Genomic DNA, 19,180 nt, shown 5'->3' on the forward strand with positions numbered 1-19,180 from the left:
ACACAGCTGCTGAAAGCACTGGAGATGACAGAGCAGAGGCAGAAGACGGTGGAGAAGAAGAACTACCTGCTGGAGGAAAAAATCGCCAATCTCGGCCAAATCGTCAAGAACTTGACTTCACCAGCCCTGGGGTCTGCTGCTCCATTGGGGTCTTAGCAAAGCTATATTGGCCTATCTTGGCATACCTCTAGCACTTCAGCAAAGCACAGCCATTTCTTGGCATACCTCTAGCCACTTCAGCAAAGCACAGCCATGTCTTTGCGTTCTGGAGATGGCTGAACCCAGAGCCATCCACCCCGAAGAGAGCTCCAGTTAGCCTCTAGACGCCCGCACGTCTACCTCGGCCTGTGTGGCATCTCGGCACTCCATTCACAAGCCTTAACGCCCTCTCCTTGTTTAAATTTCTGAATCATCAGAGTTAAGGGGCCAGAGAGAGGTGGCCAGATCCAGTTATGACCTAAGCTAGGTGTCCCCAACCTTTCTGAACCTGTAGACACCACTGGAGTTCTGACGGAGCGTGGTTCGCACAGCTGCAAAATGGTAGCTGCAGGAGGCGGGGCCAGCCACAAAATGGCTGCCGCAGCTTATCTTCAGTCACGCAGTGAAGACCTTTGTGCTGTGGTGGCAGCTCATGCCAAAGCAAAGGTTTTTGTAAAAAAAGAAAATCTGCACAGCCAATCAAAAGCCTCGCTGCACAAAAGCCCCATCTGGCCCCGCCTACTTTAGGGTTGCCAGGTCTGTGCTGGAAAAGTCCAGGAGACTTTGGGGGTGGATCCGGAAGACGGCAGGGTTTGGGGAGGGGCTTCAGCATGGTCCAATGCCATAGAGTCCGCCCTTCCAAGCAGCTATTTTCTCCAGGGGAGCTGATCTCTGCCAGCCGGAGATCAGTGGTAAAAGCAGGAGATCTCCGGGCCCCACCTGGAGGCTTGGCAACCCTTGTTATCACCAAAAGGCCAAGCCCAGACTCATCTCCCACCCCCTCTTGGAACTAGGAGATGTATACGCTGGGGCGGGGGAGAGCTCATGACCAAGGGGAAGCTTGGGTTGCCAGCTCCAGGCTGGGAAATTCCTGGAGATTTGGGGGGTGGGGACCCCAGTGGGGTATAATGACACAGAGCCCCCCCTCTGAAACCGCCATTTTCACCAGGGGACTCGATCTCTATGGTCAGGACATGGGTTAAAATCCCAGGAAATCTCCAGGCCCCACCTGGAGGCTATACAACACAGAGAGAGTAACACGGCAAAAGGACAAAAAAAAAAAATCAAAGGTACATAACCCACCGTGAAAACCAGCTTCTATTATTAAATTATACAAGGTCGACAAAAATGAACACCAATTCCACCATCCTGAATGACAAAACAACCAGAACTTTTAGTCCTTAATAGAAAAGGAAGCAATAGCGCCGAGAGTCTTTCTTTTCATCCTGTGGTAAAACTTCCCATCTCATTCCATGCAATCCTGGTGTAGCACTCCAGATGTTTTAATGCCTGTCCAAAGATGCAGCCAATAATCCAAGTTTCCAAGGACAAGGTCGTACGGAACCCTTGTTTCGCGTGAGCTTCTTCAAGCTGCAACGATCCTCTTAGCGATTTCTCTTAAAGGTTCTCTTAAAGAAGAAGAAGAAGAGAGAGCCGGTTTGGTGTAGTGGTTAAGTGTGTGGACTCTTATCTGGGAGAACCGGGTTCGATTCCCCACTCCTCCACTTGCACCTGCTGGAATGGCCTTGGGTTAGCCATAGCTACCGCAGGAGCTGTCCTTGAAAGGGCAGCTGCTGTGAGAGCCCTCTCAGCTCCACCTACCTCACAGGGTGTCTGTTGTGGGGGAGGAAGGTAAAGGAGATTGTGAACCGCTCTGAGACTCTTCGGAGTGGAGGGCGGGATATAAATCCAATATCTTCTTCTTCTTCTCTTAAGCATTAGGCCAAACAGCCAGCATGTTTGAAGGAACACCTTCAATTCTACAAGGCATTGCAAAAAACGTTCTCTGTCCTGAGGCCTTGCAGAGTCACGGCCAATCAGAGTCGTCTTGATTGAGCTGGATGGACCAATGGACTGGCTTGGTCTAGAGCAGGCTCCGTTGGTCATTCTCAGGTCCATTTCCCGATAGGCTTGAGACACTCGTAGGGTTTCCTAGCATTTCAAAAAGGGTTGGGCTTTGTCCTTTCCGTTCCCCAAGCGAGTACCAGAATTCTCAGGGATCCAAATCAGTAAACATCCCCTCAAAGAAAACGGAACAGCCCTGTCTCCGAATAAGCCTTCCTGGTCCAATCAGAGACAGCCAGCAAGGGTTAGGTTTCCAGGTCCTCCCCCGTACACCAGCGGGCGGGGGGGGGGGTCAGGTTGCCAGATCCTGGTTGGGAAACTCCTGAAAACTTGGGGGTGGAGCCTGGGAAGGTCTGAAACCTCAGGGAAGGTACACTGCCGTAGCATCTGCCCTCCAAAGCAGCCATTTCCTCCAGGAGAATAACAGAAAAACCTCCGGAAGCAATGAAACGTACCCAGAAACGTGTCTAAATACCTGCAAGCTGAAATGAAACACTCTCCCTATGAAGAAAGGTTAAAGCGCTTGGGGCTCTTTAGCTTGGAGAAGCGTCGACTGCGGGGTGACACGATAGAGGTTGACAAGATGATGCATGGGATGGAGAAGGTAGAGAAAGAAGTCCTTTTCTCCCTTTCTCACAATGCAAGAACTCGTGGGCGCTCCATGAAATTGCTGCGCGGTCGGGTTAGAATGGATAAAAGGAAGTCCTTCTTCATCCGAAGGGTGGTCGACATGTGGAATTCACTGCCGCAGGAGGTGGCGGCGGCTACAAGCATAGACAGCTTCAAGAAGGGGTTGGATAAAAATACGGAGCAGAGGTCCATCAGTGGCTATTAGCCACAGCATATTATTGGAACTGTCTGGGGCAGTGATGCTCTGTATTCTTGGTGCTTTGGAAGGGCTTCTAGCCCCACTTGTGAACCTCCTGATGGCACTTGGGGTTTTTTTTGACCACTGTGCGACACAAAGTGTTGGACTGGATGGACCATTGCCCTAATTAGGGTTGCCAAGTCCAATTCAAGAAATATCTGGGGACTTTGGGGGTGGAGCCAGGAGACTTTGGGGGTGGAGCCAGGAGACATTGGGGCGGAGCCAGGAACAAGGGTGTGACAAGCATAATTGAACTCACAAGGGAGTTCTGGCCATCACATTTCAAGGGACTGAACACTTTTTAAATGCCTTCCTTCCATAGGAAATAATGAAGAATAGGGGCACCTTCTTCTGGGGCACATAGAATTGGACCCCCTGGTCCAATCTTTTTGAAACTTGGAGGGTATTTTGGGGAGAGGCACCAGATGCTACGCTGCGAATTTGGGGCCTCTACCTCAAAGCACAGCCCCCCCAGAGCCCCAGATACCTTTGGATCCATTCTCCATTATTTCCTATGGGAATAAATCTCCATAAGGAATAATAGAGTTCCCAGCAGATATTTCCCTCCCCTCCCCCTGCTTTCTGATGATCCTGAAGTGGAGGGAGGGCCTCCAAACCGGGGGATCCCCTGCCCCCACCTGAGGATTGGCAACCCTAGGCCTGATCCAACATGGTTTCTCTTATGTTCCTATGTGACACAGAGTGTTGGACTGGATGGGCCTTTGGCCTGATCCAACATGGCTTCTCTTATGTTCTTTTGTGACACAGAGTGTTGGACTGGATGGGCCCTTGGCCTGATAAAACATGGCTTCTCTTATGTTCTTTTGTGACACAGAGTGATGGACTGGATGGGCCTTTGGCCTGATCCAACATGGCTTCTCTTATGTTCTTATGTGACACAGAGTGTTGGACTGGATGGGCCTTTGGCCTGATCCAACAGGGCTTCTCTTACGTTCTTATGTAACACAGTGTTGGACTGGATGGGCCATTGGCCTGATCCAACATGGCTTCTCTTATGTTCTTATGTGACACAGAGTGTTGGACTGGATGGGCCATTGGCCTGATCCAACATGGCTTCTCTTCTGTTCTTATGTGACGCAGAGTGTTGGACTGGATGAGCCATTGGCCTGACCCAACATGGCTTCTCTGATGTTCTTATGTCTTTTACTTAAACAAAACAAAACTAAGGAACGCTGAGCTTTCAACATATGAATTTTCCCACACAGTCTTTCAGCAGCCCTGTAAATCAGCTTCCTTCGAGTAGACTCAGTTGTGGGCTAACGCTTTTTCCCCTCAGTGCCCAACTCCTAACGATGCGGAGAGAGTAAAGAAGGAACCGCTTATGGAAGGACTCCTCACGGTTTTGAAAATTCACACCTTGAAAGCTCAGTGTTCCTTAGTTTTGTTTTGTTTAAGTTTCATTTCAGCTTGCACTAAAAGGTATTTATACACGTTTCCGTGCACATTTCGTTGCTTCCGGTGGTTTTTCTGTTATTTCCACTGATTACGCCGGTTCCAGTTGTTTTGATCGTTTCCTCCAGAGGAGCTGATTTCTGCAGTCTGGAAATGGGCTGCAATTAAAAAAGGCATCCCCAGGCCCCACCTGGAGGTTGGCATCCCCAACATCTGTTCTCCAAATCACTGGATCGGTTTGCCTCACTTTCCAGTAGGAGTTTTCATTAAAAACATTATCATTTCAACATAACCACTCGATGCAATGTGATTTAGGTTTCCCTGGTGCTTTCAATTTTTTTTTTCATTGTTATTTCCATATGTGCATTCTAACTCTATCCTTCCAACGAAATCACTCCGTCGCACTTCAGGGATTTAAGGTTTCCACCCGGCTGTGTGAGAGTTGTGATCTCATTTGGAATACTGTGTACGATTCTGGTCACCGCACCTCAAAAAGGATATTATAGCATTGGAAAAAGTCCAGAAAAGGGCAACTAGAATGATTAAAGGGTTGGAACACTTTCCCTATGAAGAAAGGTTAAAACACTTGGGGCTCTTTAGCTCGGAGAAACGTCGACTGCGGGGTGACATGATAGAGGTTTACAAGATTATGCATGGGATGGAGAAGGTAGAGAAAGAAGTCCTTTTCTCCCTTTCTCACAATCCAAGAACTCGTGGGTATTCGATGGAATTGCTGAGCAGTCAGGTTAAAACGGATAAAAGGAAGTACTGTCAAGTCGGCAGATTCAATAACGAGTCGTTGTTGATACAAAGAAGCTACTTTATTGATACTGATACTTGAGGCTAGGCCAGCATTGAAAAGACTAAAGAATAACTGTAGATACATTGCATATAAGGGATACTTCAAAGGGATTCCTAAGGGGGGAGGATTATGCAGGGAACATTCACACATTGATGTTACCAATTCGTTCTCAGGCTTGCATGGCCTTGATCGTAGTGGGCTCCTGACTCCCTCCCGAGAGCCAGGCCTGAGACGGTACAGATAAGACTTTCACATCTTTCCATTTCAAAGCAAGGCTACTCACTACAGGAAGGGAGGGGTAGGAAGGGTATGAGTTAGCAGCATTTGATTATACTTTGGTTCTAGCCAGAATGCTCTTTGACTGAGCCAGAGTTACAGAAAGACTTGACAAGTACTTCTTCACCCAAAGGGTGATTAACATGTGGAATTCACTGCCGCAGGAGGTGGTGGCGGCTACAAGCATAGCCAGCTTCAAGAGAGGATTGGATACAAATATGGAGCAGAGGTCCATCAGTGGCTGTTAGGCATAGCATATTATTGGAACTGTCTGGGGCAGTGATGCTCTGGATTCTTGGTGCTTGGAAGCGGGGGAAGGCAAAGTGGAAGGGCTTCTAGCCCTACCTGTGAACCTCCTGATGGCACTTGGGGTTTTTTTGGCCACTGTGTGACACAGAGTGTTGGACTGGATCGACCATTGATTGGCCTGATCCAACATGGCTTCTCTTATGTTCTTATGTGACACAGAGTGTTGGACTGGATGGGCCATTGGCCTGATCCAACATGGCTTCTCTTATGTTCTTATGTAACACAGAGTGTTGGACTGGATGGGCCACTGGCCTGATCCATCATGGCTTCTCTTATGTTCTTATGCGACACAGAGTGTTGGACTGGATGGGCCAGTGCCCTGATCCAACATGGCTTCTCTTATGTTCTTATGTGACACAGAGTGTTGGACTGGTTGGGCCACTGGCCTGATCCAACAGGGCTTCTCTTGTGTTCTTATGTGACACAGAGTGTTGGACTGGATGGGCTCTGATCTCAAGATCAAGGCTGTGGCAAGCATAATTGAACTCCAAAGGGAGTTCTGGCCATCACATTTAAAGGGACGTCACACCTTTTCAATTCCTTCCTTCCATAGGAAATAATGAAGGATAGGGGCATCTTCTTTTGGGGCTCATAGAATCGGACCCCCTGGTCCAATCTTTTTGAAACTTGGGGGTATTTTGGGGAGAGGCACTAGATGCTATACTGAAAATTTGGTGCCTCTACCCCAAAAAACAGCCCCCCCAGAGCTCCAGATACCCACGGATCTATTCTCCAGGATTTTCTGTGGGAATAAATCTCCATAGGGAATAATAGAGTTCCCAGCAGACATTTCCCTCCCCTCCCCCCGCTTTCTGACGACCCTGAAGCGGGGGGAGAGTCTCCAAACCAGGGGATCCCCTGCCCCCACCTGGGGATTGTCAACCCTAATGAGAAGGGAGCACTCCCTGGAGAAGACCCTGATGCTGGGAAAGGCAGAAAGCAAGAAGGGGACGGCAAAAGATGAGATGGCTGGACAGCGTTACTGATGTAACAAACACGAATTTGAGCAGACTTCGGAGGATGGTGGAAGACAGGAGGGCCTGGCATGACTTTGTCCATTGGGTGGCAAAGAGTCGAACTCAACTGTGCGACTGAACAGCAACAACAAAACGTTTTCAGCTCTGCTTATCATCCTGGAAACAAGGTCTCTCACACACACACACACACACACACACAACAATGGCTGTGTGACAAGTTGGCTTTATTGGGGTTCAAACCATTACACTGTCATAGCACACAACAAACAACTGAATCTTTTGAAAACAGCAAAGCCATTAATCGCGTGATTCCAAATCGCTTGGTGCCGGCCAGATCTCCTTGCTGGTGCTTCGATTAGCAGACGGGTGCCCCGGGTAATCTTGCTGGGAGATATTCCATTTGCCCATGGCAGCCGCCTGGGAGATACTCCATCTATCCAAGATGGCCAGCACGCGATTTTCGAGTTGCGGGGGGAACAGATCTGGTGCTACAAACATAGTCCCAACCGTTGCCACCTCGAAGCCGAGGGCAGCAGCTGAAATGCTAATAGCAGCCACGGCGATTGAGTAGGCGGCGAAATTTCTTCTCTGTGGAGGGGGGAGTAGAAAGAAGCAAGAGGGTTATAACGGGAAGGAGTAATGGCAGCAATGGGGCCCATTCCAGAGGGCAGTCACATTGGGAGGAGAACGCAGCACTGCTGCGAAGGAATACATTTTTGTTAATAGGTCTAGCTAGAGACAATAGGAGGGGCCAACCCCAATACTAGCAGGGAACAGAGATTCGGAGGTGTTAAAGACTAGAGAGACTTCAGAAAGAAAAAGAAGAACTGCAGATTTATACCCCGCCCTTCTATCTGAATCAGAGACTCAGAGCGGCTTACAATCTCTTGTATCTTCTCCCCCCACAACAGTCACCCTGTGAGGTAGGTGGGGCTGAGAGGGCTCTCACAGCAGCTGCCCTTTCAAGGACAACCTCTGCCAGAGCTCTGGCTGACCCAAGACCATTCCAGCAGGGGCAAGTGGAGGAGTGGGGAATCAAACCCATCTCTCCCGGATAAGAAGAAGAATTGTAGATTTATATCCCGCCTTTCTCCCTGAATCAGAGACTCAGAGCGGCTTACAATCTTCTTTATCTTCTCCCCCCACAACAGACACCCTGTGAGTGGGTGGGGCTGAGAGGGCTCTCACAGCAGCTGCCCTTTCAAGGACAGTCTCAGAGTGGCCCACAATCTCCTTTCCCTTCCTCCCTCACAACAGACATCCTGTGAGGTGGGTGAGGCTGAGAGGGCTCTCACAGCAGCTGCCCTTGCAAGGACAGTCTCAGAGTGGCCCACAATCTCCTTTCCCTTCCTCCCTCACAACAGACACCCTGTGAGGTGGGTGGGGCTGAGAGGGCTCTCACAGCAGCTGCCCTTGCAAGGACAGAGTGGCCTGCAATCTCCTTTCCCTTCCTCCCCCACAACAGACACCCTGTGAGGTGGGTGGGGCTGAGAGGGCTCTCACAGCAGCTGCCCTTTCAAGGACAACCTCTGCCAGAGCTATGGCTGACCCAAGGCCATTCCAGCAGCTGCAAGTGGAGGAGTGGGGGAATCAAACTCAGTTCTCCCAGATAAGAGTCCATGCACTTAACCACTACACCAAACTGGTGGCCCAGCTTCTCACCTCTTACTCACTACACCAAAGTCTGGAGACATAGGGAAAAGATTCCTTGACCCGGCCTGAATGGGACAGATCTGCTGCTGTCATGTTCCAGACTGCTGGGGTTGTTGTAGATTTTTTTTTTTTTAAATTGAGGGCAAGGGGCCAGCCATTGAATGCAGACAGCTGTTGGTGCAATTGGAAGGGAGATGGACAATCAATCAAACAGCACTTTACACAGAGCACCTTCGAGGCCGACAGATGATGATATTGGATTTATACCCCACCCTCCACTCCAAATCGCAGAGCCTCAGAGCGGCTCACAATCTCCTTTCCCTTCCTCCCCCACAAAAGACACCCTGTGAAGTGGGTGGGGCTGAGAGAGCTCTCTCAGAAGCTGCCCTTTCAAGGACAACTCTGCGAGAGCTGTGGCTAAACCAAGGCCATTCCAGCAGCTGCAAGTGGATGAGTGGGGAATCAAACCTGGTTCTCCCAGATCAGAAACAATCCGGAGAGGAACTATTAAATGCAGGAGAAGGCCCAGATCCCTCCAACCCACCCCCCACAATCACTGCCAATATCTAACGCTTGCACGCCTTCAGTCACTTATTCCGCAGCTGCCAGACCAAGATTAGAGGTGCTCCATCTCTGTACACAAAGATGGTGGGCAGGGAAAAGCAGGCGAGACAGGAAGGAAGAGCAAAAAAGAAAGAGAAGGGAAGGAGGTGGCAGACAGAAGGGGTGGAGAAGAGCCAGCTTTCTGGGAAACACATGCCCATATCCCCCAAACACATCCCCAACGGTGATTAACACATCAAATTCACTGTCACAGGAGGTAGTGGCAGCTACCAGCATAGACAGCATCAAGAGGGGATTGGATAAAAATGTGGAGAAGAATCCATAAGTGCTATTAGCCACAACTCTCTGAGTGGGGCAGTGATGCTCTGTATTCTTGGTGCTGGGGGGTCATAGCGGGAGGGCTTCTTGTGTCCTGGCCTCACTGATGGACCTCCTAATGGCACCTGGGTTTTTTTGACCACTGTGTGAACAGTGTTGGACTGCAAGGCCATTGGTCTGATCCAACATGGCTTCTCTTATGTTCTTACGTGACACAGAGTGTTGGACTGGATGGGCCACTGGCCTGATCCAACAGGGCTTCTCTTATGTTCTTATGTGACACAGAGTGTTGGACTGGATGGGCCGTTGGCCTGATCCAACATGGCTTCTCTTATGTTCTTATGTGACACAGAGTGTTGGACTTGAGGGGCCATTGGCCTGATCCAACAGGGCTTCTCTTTTGGCCTGATCCAACAGGACTTCTCTTTTGGCCTGATCCAACAGGGCAGTTCCGCCCTCTCTTCATTATCTGTTACAATTTCACTTTCTTGCCCTCACAATGGGCCTACCATGTCCTTGCTCTTTTTCTTACTCTGAACATAAGAAAAGAACCCTTTTTTGTTATTTTTAGCATCTTTGGCCAGCCTAAGCTCATACTGAGCTTTCGCTTTCCTAACTTTTTCTCTACAAGCACTGGTGATTTGTTTATATCCTTGTTTATAAGGCCCTCCTTCCAAATCCTAAAGGAGTTTTTTTTTATTTTTCAAGTCTTTAGAGAGCTGTTTATGGAGCCACTTTGGCTTCTTTAGGCTTTTTCCATTTTTTCTTCTCATAGGAATCGTCTGTGATTGCACTTTCAGTATTTCGCTTTTAAGAAACTCCCATCCCTCCTGAACCCCCTTCCTCCTAAGTATTTGACCATGGGATTTTACCCAGCATAGTTCTAAGTTTATCAAAGTTTGCCTTTCTGAAGTCCAACCTATAAGTCTGATTACATATAGCTTTTCCCTTCCCTAAGACTGTAAATTCCAAAATCATATGGTCACTACTGCCCAAGGTGCCCACTATTTCCACTTCTTCAATCAATTCTTGAATCAATGCTAGATCCTGAGCTACTCACTGCAAAATTCAGGCTTAAACTGAAGAAAACTGGGGAAGCCATTAGGCCATTCAGGTTTGACCTTGATCACATCCCTTATGAATATACAGTGGAGGTGAAGAATAGGTTTAAGGAGCTAGAGTTGATAGAGTGCCTGAAGAACTATAGATGGAGGTTCGTGACACTGTACAGAAGGCAGCACCATCTCAAAGAAAAAGAAATGGAAGAAAGCAAAGTGGCTGTCTGATGAGGCTTTACAAATAGCTGAGGAAAGAAGGAAAGCAAAAGGCAAAGGTGAAAAAAAAAGATTCACCCAACTGAATGCAGATTTCCAGAGAACAGCAAGGAGAGATAAGGAGGCCTTCCTGAAGGAACAATGCAAAGCAATAGAGGAAAATAATAGAATGGGAAGGACAAGAGATCTCTTCAAGAACATTGGAAAAATCAAGGGAATGTTTTGTGCAAAGATGGCCATGATAAAGGACAAAAACAGTAGGGACTTAACAGAAGCAGAAGAGATCAGGAAGAGGTGGCAAGAATATACAGAAGAATTATACAAGAAGGATCTCAATGTCCCGGACAACCATGACAGTTAAATCGATGACCCTGAGACAGACATCCTGGAGTGTGAAGTCAAATGGGCTTTAGAAAGCATTACTAACAACAAAGCGAGCGGAGATGACGGTATCCCAGTTGAGCTATTCAAAGTCCTAAAAGATGATGCTATTAAAGTGATGCAAACATTATGTCAACAAATTTGGAAAACACAACAGTGGCCACAGGATTGGAAAAGATCAGTTTATATGGAGAAAGCACGGGAATATCAGAAAAGCGTCTATTTCTGCTTCATTGACTATGCTAAAGCCTTTGATTGTGTGGATCACCACAAACTGTGGCAAGTTCTTAAAGAGATGGGAGTACCAGACCACCTTACATGTCTCCTGAGAAACCTGTATAAGGGTCAAGAAGCAACTGTCAGAGCGGGATATGGAACAACTGATTGGTTTAGAATAGGAAAAGGAGTTCGACACCGATGTATATTGTCACTCTGCTTATTTAATTTATATGCAGAGTACATCATGCGGAATGCTGGCCTGGATGAAGCAGAAACCAGAATTAAGATTGCCAGGAAAAACATCAACAACCTCAGATATGCAGATGACACTACTCTAATGGCACAAAAGTAGGCTTGAAACTCAACATCAAAAAACCCTAAGATCATGGCATCTGGCCCCATCACCCCTTGGCAAATAGAACGGGAAGACATGGAAGTAGTGACGGACTTCACATTTCTGGGATCCAAGATCACTGCAGATGGTCACTGTAGCCATGAAATTAAAAGACGTTTGCTCTTTGGGAGGACAGCTATGGCAAACCTGGGCAGTATAATAACAAGTAGAGACATCACCCTGCCAACAAAAGTCCGTCTAGTTAAAGTGATGGTATTCCCAGTAGTAATGTATGGCTGTGAGAGCTGGACCATAAGGAAGGCTGAAGGCAGAAGAATAGATGCTTTTGTGCTGTGGCGCTGGAGAAGACTCTTGAGAGTTCCTTGGACTGCAAGAAAATCCAATCAGTCAGTCCTAAGAAAAATCAACCCAGACTGTTCCCTGGAAGGTCAGATGCTGAAGCTGAAGCTCAAAGACTTTGGCCACCCAATGAGAAGGGAGCACTCAATGGAGAAGACTCTTAAGAGTCCCTTGGACTGCAAGAAGATCCAATCAGTCAGTCCTAAGGGAAATCAACCCAGGCTGTTCCCTCGAAAGTCAGATGCTGAAGCTGAAGCTCCAATACTTTGGCCACCCAATGAGAAGGGAGCACTCCCTGGAGAAGACCCTGACGCTGGGAAAGACAGAAGGCAAAAGAAGAAGGGGACGGCAAAAGATGAGATGGCTGGACAGTGTTACTGATGTAACAAACACGAATTTGAGCAGACTTCGGAGGATGGTGGAAGACAGGAGGGCCTGGCGTGACTTCCGTTCACCATTTGACGCAGTTTCTGGTCATGTGACTCTGGGGTCATGACCTGGGTGACGACATTGGGGTCATGACCCTGTTGGTGCAGTTTCCGGTGACATCACAGGAAGTTACGTCAATGGCCACGCCCCCTTCATTAATTATGCGTGGGGTCTATTTACTACTCTAGGGGCCTCCACAAAGTTTAATTCAGGACTGCCGCTGGACTCCCACTTTGTCCTCTAGGCTGCAAAAGGGCTTCCTCTCTCTACCTGCTGCTGCCACTCCGTGGGGAGTTTTCCAGCAAGCACCAGAATAAGAACCACGTTTAACTTTAAAAGGGGTAAATTCACTGAGACGAGGAGGCATGTGAAGAGGAAACTGAAAGGAAAGGTAAATGCAGTCAAAACCCTTGGGGAAGCTTGGAGGCTATTTAAATCTACAATCCTAGAAGCTCAGATAAAATATATACCGCAAGTTAGGAAAGGCACAAACAGGTATAAGACAAGGCCAGCATGGTTAACAAACAAAGTAATGGCAGCTGTAAAAGGTAAGAAAGACTCCTTTAAGCGGTGGAAAGCCAGTCCAAGTGAGATCAATAAAAGGGAACACAGGCTGTGGCAAATAAAATGCAAGACTGTGATCAGGCAGGCAAAAAGGGACCATGAGGAGCATATTGCAAAAACCATAAAGACCAAAAATAAACATTTCTTCAAATATATTAGAAGCAGAAAAACAGCCAGGGAGGCAATGGTGCCCTTGGATGACCAAGGGGTAAAAGGATTACTGGAGGACAGGGAAATGGCTGAGATGCTGGATGCATTTTTTGCCTCCATCTTCACTGTGGAGAAGTGTTTGCCCATCCCAGAACCGCTAATTTTGGAAGGGGTGTTGAAAGACCTGAGTCAGATTGAGGTGACAAAAGAGGAGGTCCTACAACAGATAGATGAATTAAAAACTAATAAGTCACCAGGTCACGATGGCATACATCCAAGAGTTCTGAAAGAACTCTAAGGTGAACTTGTGAATCCCCTGACAAAAATATGTACTCTTTCATTGAGATCTGCCTCCATTCCTGAGGACTGGAAGGTAGTAAATGTCACCCCCATCTTTAAAAAGGGTTCTAGAGAAGATCCGGGAAATTACAGACCAGTCAGTCTGACTTCAATACCGGGAAAGTTGGTAGAAACCATTATCAAGGACAGAATGAGTAGGCACATTGATGAATAGAAGTTAATGAGGAAGACTCACCATGGGTTCTGTAACAAAAGATCTCACCTCACTAACCTGTTACAGTTCTTTGAGGGGGTAAACAAACATGTGGACAAAGGGGACCCAATAGATGTTGTTTACCTTGACTTCCAGAAAGTTCCTTATCAAAGGCTCCTTAGTAAACTCGAGAGTCATGGAGTAAAAGGACAAGTCCTCTTGTGGATCAAAAACTGGCTAATTTATAGGAAACAGAAAGTGAGTATAAATGGAAGACGTTAAGCAGTGGAGGATGTTGGGAGTGAGCAGTGAAGTGGCCAAGTTTGCAGATGACACTAAATTGTTCAGGGTGGTGAGAACCAGAGAGGATTGTGAGGCACTCCAAAGGGATCTGCTGAGGCTGGGTGAGTGGGTGTCAACATGGCAGATGAGGTTCAGTGTGGCCAAGTACAAAGTAATGCACATTGGGGCCAAGAATCCCAGCTACAAATACAAGTTGATGGGCTGTGAACTGGCAGAGACTCACCAAAAGAGAGATCTTGGGGTCGTGGTAGATAACTCACTGAAAATGTCAAGACAGTGTGTGTTTGCAATAAAAAAGGCCATCGCCATGCTGGGAATTATTAGGAAGGGAATTGAAAACAAATCAGCCAGTATCATAATGCCCCTGTATAAATCGATGGTGTGGTCTCATTTGGAATACTGTGTACAATTCTGGTCACCGCACCTCAAAAAGGATATTATAGCATTGGAAAAAGTCCAGAAAAGGGCAACTGAAATGATTAAAAGTTTGGAACACTTTCCCTATGAAGAAAGTTTAAAACGTTTGGGGTTCTTTAGCTTGGAGAAACGTCAACTGCGGGGTGACATGATCGAGGTTTACAAGATTATGCATGGGATGGAGAATGTAGAGAAAGAAGTCCTTTTCTCCCTTTCTCACAATACAAGAACTCGTGGGCATTCGATGAAATTGCTGAGCAGTAGGGTTAGAACGAATAAAAGGAAGTCCTTCTTCACCCAAAGGGTGATTAACACATGGAATTCACTGCCACAGGACGTGGTGGCGGCCACAAGCATAGCCACCTTCAAGAGGGGATTGGATAAAAATATGGAGCAGAGGTCCATCAGTGGCTATTAGCCATAGCGTATTATTGGAATTGTCTGGGGCTTTGCTCACTGTCCTGGATTCCTCGTCCGATGAAGCGTGCTGAAGAGAGCACACGAAAGCTTACGTTCGAAATAAAAACTGGTCAGTCTTAAAGGTGCCGCTTTGTGCAACTGCTCCAGACCAAGACGGCTGCCCGCTTGGATCCATCTAAATAAAAATTAAGTGCACGATTCTATCATCCCGAAACCATAGCTGCCCCCCGCCCCCCGGGTCCCTGGAGAAATTATCTTCCACAGGACCTTGTCCCTGGTGCCCCAAAAGGGTTGGGGACCACAGCTCTATATGAATTCTACAGGCAAAAAGTCTTGTCAATGACTCTGCTGGCACCAACCAACCCTTTCGACCGCACCGGTCTTGCCACACACCCCCTCCTCCCCTTATTTGTCAACCCACCGGGGGACTGGCAACCCCACCAGTTCGCCACTGCCACTAAAGGCAAACTCACCGGAGGCATAATGATTGCAGCTTCCAAGGGCGCGGGGCAGCGCAGCCAGCAGACGGTCACGAAGGCGGAGGGGAGCCCAGACGGGGGCGCAGGTTTCTCTGGACTCGCTCGCGTTTCGCCTGCTGCTGCTGCCTCCGCCAGCCCTCCGGTATTTATCAGCGGCTCAGCCGGGGAAGCGCCGGGGAGGGGCCCGCCCGCAGGCAGGAAGGCAGGCGGATTCTGGGCTTCCGCCGCAGCAGCCGCCAGGGGGCGTGTTGACCCAGCGAAGCCGCCTTTTCCCCGGGCCGGGCGCAGGAGCCGTCCAATGGGCAGGTTGGGTTTCGGAAACATCATTTTTGCAGGATGGATCCGGCAGGATTTGGGCAGGTGGCGGGAGGGGAAGTGGGGGGGGAGGGCTCATTTGACCGATCTTGGAAGGATGGGAGGCTAATGTCAACCTCGAGCCGACTACCTGAAAACCCAGCTTCCGGCGGGGATTGAACTCAGACTCGTGAGCAGAGCTTAGGTGCAGCTTTAACACGCTGCGCCACAGAGCTCTTCCCCTTAGAAAAGGGCAGATTAAAATAGTCCTTTTCTCCCTTTCTCATAATACAAGAACTCGTGGGCACTGGATGAAATGGCTGAGCAGTCGGGTTAGAACAGATCGAAGGAAGTCCTTCTTCACCCAAAGGGTGATTAACGTGTGGAATTCACTGCCACAGGAGATGGTGGTGTCTGCAAGCACAGACAGCTTCAAGAGGGGATTGGATAAGTATATGGAGCAGAAGTCCATCAGTGGCTATTAGTCACAGGGTATTGTTGGAACTCTCTGTCTGGGGCAGTAATGCTCTGTATTTTGGGTGCTTGGGGTGGGGCACAGTGGAAGGGCTTCTAACCCCACTTGTGGGCCTCCTGGTGGCACTTGGTTTTGTTTTGTTTTTTTGTGGCCACCGTGTGACACAGAGTGTTGGACTGGATGGGCCACTGGCCTGATCCAACATGGCTTCTGTTATGTTCTTATGTGACACAGAGTGTTGGACTGGAGGGGCCATTGGCCTGATCCAACAGGGCTTCTCTTATGTTCTTATGTGACACAGAGTGTTGGACTGGATGGGCCATTGGCCTGATCCAACATGGCTTCTGTGATGTTCTTATGTGACACAGAGTGTTGGACTGGATGGGCCATTGGCCTGATCCAACAGGGCTTCTCTTATGTTCTTATGTGACATAGAGTGTTGGACTGGATGCGCCATTGGCCTGATCCAACAGGGCTTCTCTTATGTTCTTATGTGACACAGAGTGTTGGACTGGATGGGCCATTGGCCTGATCCAACAGGGCTTCTTTTATGTTCTTATGTGACACAGAGTGTTGGACTGGATGGGCCATTGGCCTGATCCAATATGGCTTCTCTTATGTGACACAGAGTGTTGGACTGGAGGGGCCATTGGCCTGATCCAATATGGCTTCTCTTATGTGACACAGAGTGTTGGACTGGAGGGGCCATTGGCCTGATCCAACATGGCTTCTCTTCTGTTCTTATGTGACATGGAGTGTTGGACTGGATGGGCCATTGGCCTGATCCAACATGGCTTCTGTGATGTTCTTATGTGACACAGAGTGTTGGACTGGATGGGCCATTGGCCTGATCCAACAGGGCTTCTCTTATGTGACACAGAGTGTTGGACTGGAGGGGCCATTGGCCTGATCCAACATGGCTTCTCTTCTGTTCTTATGTGACACAGAGTGTTGGACTGGAGGGGTCATTGGCCTGATCCAACATGGCTTCTCTTATGTTCTTATGTGACGCAGAGTGTTGGACTGGATGGGCCATTGGCCTGATCCAACATGGCTTCTCGTATGTTCTTATATGACACAGAGTGTTGAACTGGAGGGGCCCTTGGCCTGATCCAACAGGGCTTCTCTTATGTTCTTATGTGACACAGAGTGTTGGATTGTATAGGCCATTGGCCAATCCAGCATGGCTTCTCTTATGTTCTTATGATCCAAGGACTTCAGGGGAAGGGCAGGAAGGGACAGCAAAAGGAGGCAGGTGCAGTGAAGACTACTCATATCAGGCGACACCTAGCTATTGGTGGGGGGAGGGGAACAGCCTGGAAGAAGAAGAATTGAAGAATTGCTGATTTATACCCCACCCTTCTCCCTGATTCAGAGACTCAGAGCAGCTTCCAATCTCCCATATCTTCTCCCCCCACAACAGACACCCTGTGAAATGGGTGGGGCTGGAGAGGGCTCTCATAGCAACTGCCTTTTCAAGGTCAACACCTGCCAGAGCGATGGCTGACCCAAGGCCATTCCAGCAGCTACAAGGTTAGGAATTGGGAATCAAACCCATTTCTCCCAGATAAGAGAGCTATGGCTGACCCAGGGCCATTCCAGCAGCTGCAAGTGGAGGAGTGGGGAATCAGACCTGGTTCTCCCAGATAAGAGAGCTATGGCTGACCCAAGGCCATTCCAGCAGGTGCAAGTGGAGGAGAGGGGAATCAGACCCGGTTCTCCCAGATAAGAGAGCTGTGGCTGACCCAAGGCCATCCCAGCAGGTGCAAGTGGAGGAGTGGGGAATCAAACTGGTTCTCTCAGATAAGAGTCCAGGTGCTTAACCACTACACCAAACTGGAAATAGGGTAGGGAGTGGGGGGATGTGAGGGTCGGCTCGCCAGCTCTGGGTGGGGACTTCAGTGGGGTGCCATGCCTTATGGAGTTCAGATTCCAAAGTATTTTCCCCGGTCGAGCTGAGAATCAGCAGCCTGGAGATGAGCTGTAATTCAGGGGCGGGATCCTTCAGTCCCTCCTGAGAGCCAGTTTGGTGTAGTGGTTAAGCATGCGGACTCTTATCTGGGAGAACAGGGTTTGATTCCCCACTCCTCCACTTGCAGCTGTGGGCAGTGGCAAACTGGATCTGAAAATATTGGTTGCCAGGAGACAAAGGGGGCCCACCCACAACTATGAGGCTATCGTTTAATTTTTGTAAGAAAGAAATCAAATATTCAAAAGAATACATCAGTGGGGGAAAAGGTACAGTTCAAACTTTTGCAAAATAAATTTTATTAATTTTTCCCCCCATTAAAATAGGCATACAACTTAATTTTTGGTTGCATTGCAGTAATAATATTGGAACTTCTATTATAACTAATATTGGAACTTCTATTATGAGCAGACAGGTTAAAACGGATAAAAGGAAGTACTTCTTCGCCCAAAGGGTGATTAACATGTGGAATTCACTGCCACAGGAGGTGGTGGCGGCTACAAGCATGGCCACCTTCAAGAGGGGGTTAGATAAAAATATGGAGCAGAGGTCCATCAGTGGCTATTAGCCACAGTGTGTATGTGTGTGTGTGTGTGTGTGTGTGTATATATATATATATATATATATATATATATATATATATATATATATATATATATATATATATATATTTGGCCGCTGTGTGACACAGAATGTTGGACTGGATGGGCCATTGGCCTGATCTAACATGGCTGCTCTTATGTTCTTATATTGCCTAATGTTTAAAGGGGCCCACTTCATCAGGGACGCGTTTGCCATTTGACACCCTGGCCAGTCTTCCACTGGCTGCGGGGATGGCTTTGGGTTAGCCACAGCTCTCGCAGGAGTTGTCTTTGAAAGGGCAGCTTGCTGTGAGGGCCCTCTCAGCCCCACCCACCTCACAGGGTGTCTGTTGTGGGGGGAGTAGATAGAGGAGATTGTAAGCAACTCTTGAGTCTCTGTCCTTGAAAGGGCAGCTGCTGTGAGAGCCCTCTCAGCCCCACCCACCTCACAGGGTGTCTGTTGTGGGGGAGGAAGGGAAAGGAGATTGTAGGACGCTCTGAGACTCTGTCCTTGAAAGGGCAGCTGCTGTGAAAGCCCTCTCAGCCGCAGGTGTCAAAATGTCAAGCATGTGGGTTCAATGACGAGTCGAAGTTGATACAAAGACTACGTTTATTGATAGACCGATACGTTGGTGTAACAGGTTCTTGAGAGTAATGCTGATAATACATGGATACAATACTTTTAAGGCTTACTTCAAAAGGATTCCAAGGGATGGGGTTGCGGGGTAGCATTCACACATAAACTATCATAAATGTCTACATTCCCATAGTGTTATCAGGACTGTGTCCTTGCTTTCCCCAGATGCCTCGTACTC

The 19,180-nt window shown here is 48.3% G+C and overlaps 1 protein-coding gene across 1 annotated transcript; it reads right to left on the minus strand.

The window, feature by feature from the left end:
- Positions 1–6,891: 6,891 nt before the first annotated feature.
- LOC132588941 (uncharacterized) lies at positions 6,892–15,373 on the minus strand. The gene is made up of 2 exons (XM_060261417.1): positions 15,041–15,373; positions 6,892–7,276 (listed from the first exon to the last, which is right to left on the minus strand). Exons 1-2 carry the CDS (start codon positions 15,371–15,373, stop codon positions 6,986–6,988), a joined length of 624 nt encoding a protein of 207 aa, XP_060117400.1. The 3' UTR covers positions 6,892–6,985.
- Positions 15,374–19,180: the final 3,807 nt, after the last annotated feature.

The sequence above is a fragment of the Heteronotia binoei genome, chromosome 21, assembly GCF_032191835.1.
Source record: "Heteronotia binoei isolate CCM8104 ecotype False Entrance Well chromosome 21, APGP_CSIRO_Hbin_v1, whole genome shotgun sequence".
NCBI classification, from domain to species: domain Eukaryota; kingdom Metazoa; phylum Chordata; class Lepidosauria; order Squamata; family Gekkonidae; genus Heteronotia; species Heteronotia binoei.

What these genes read in the sequence shown, in the direction of transcription:
- LOC132588941 (XM_060261417.1), bottom strand. Translation starts at nt 15,373, where the DNA reads ATGATGTTTCCGAAACCCAACCTGCCCATTGGACGGCTCCTGCGCCCG. An exon ending in CTGCAATCATTATGCCTCCG is followed by an intron (nt 7,277 to 15,040) that starts GTGAGTTTGCCT and finishes CCCCCTCCACAG; the next exon opens with AGAAGAAATTTCGCCGCCTA.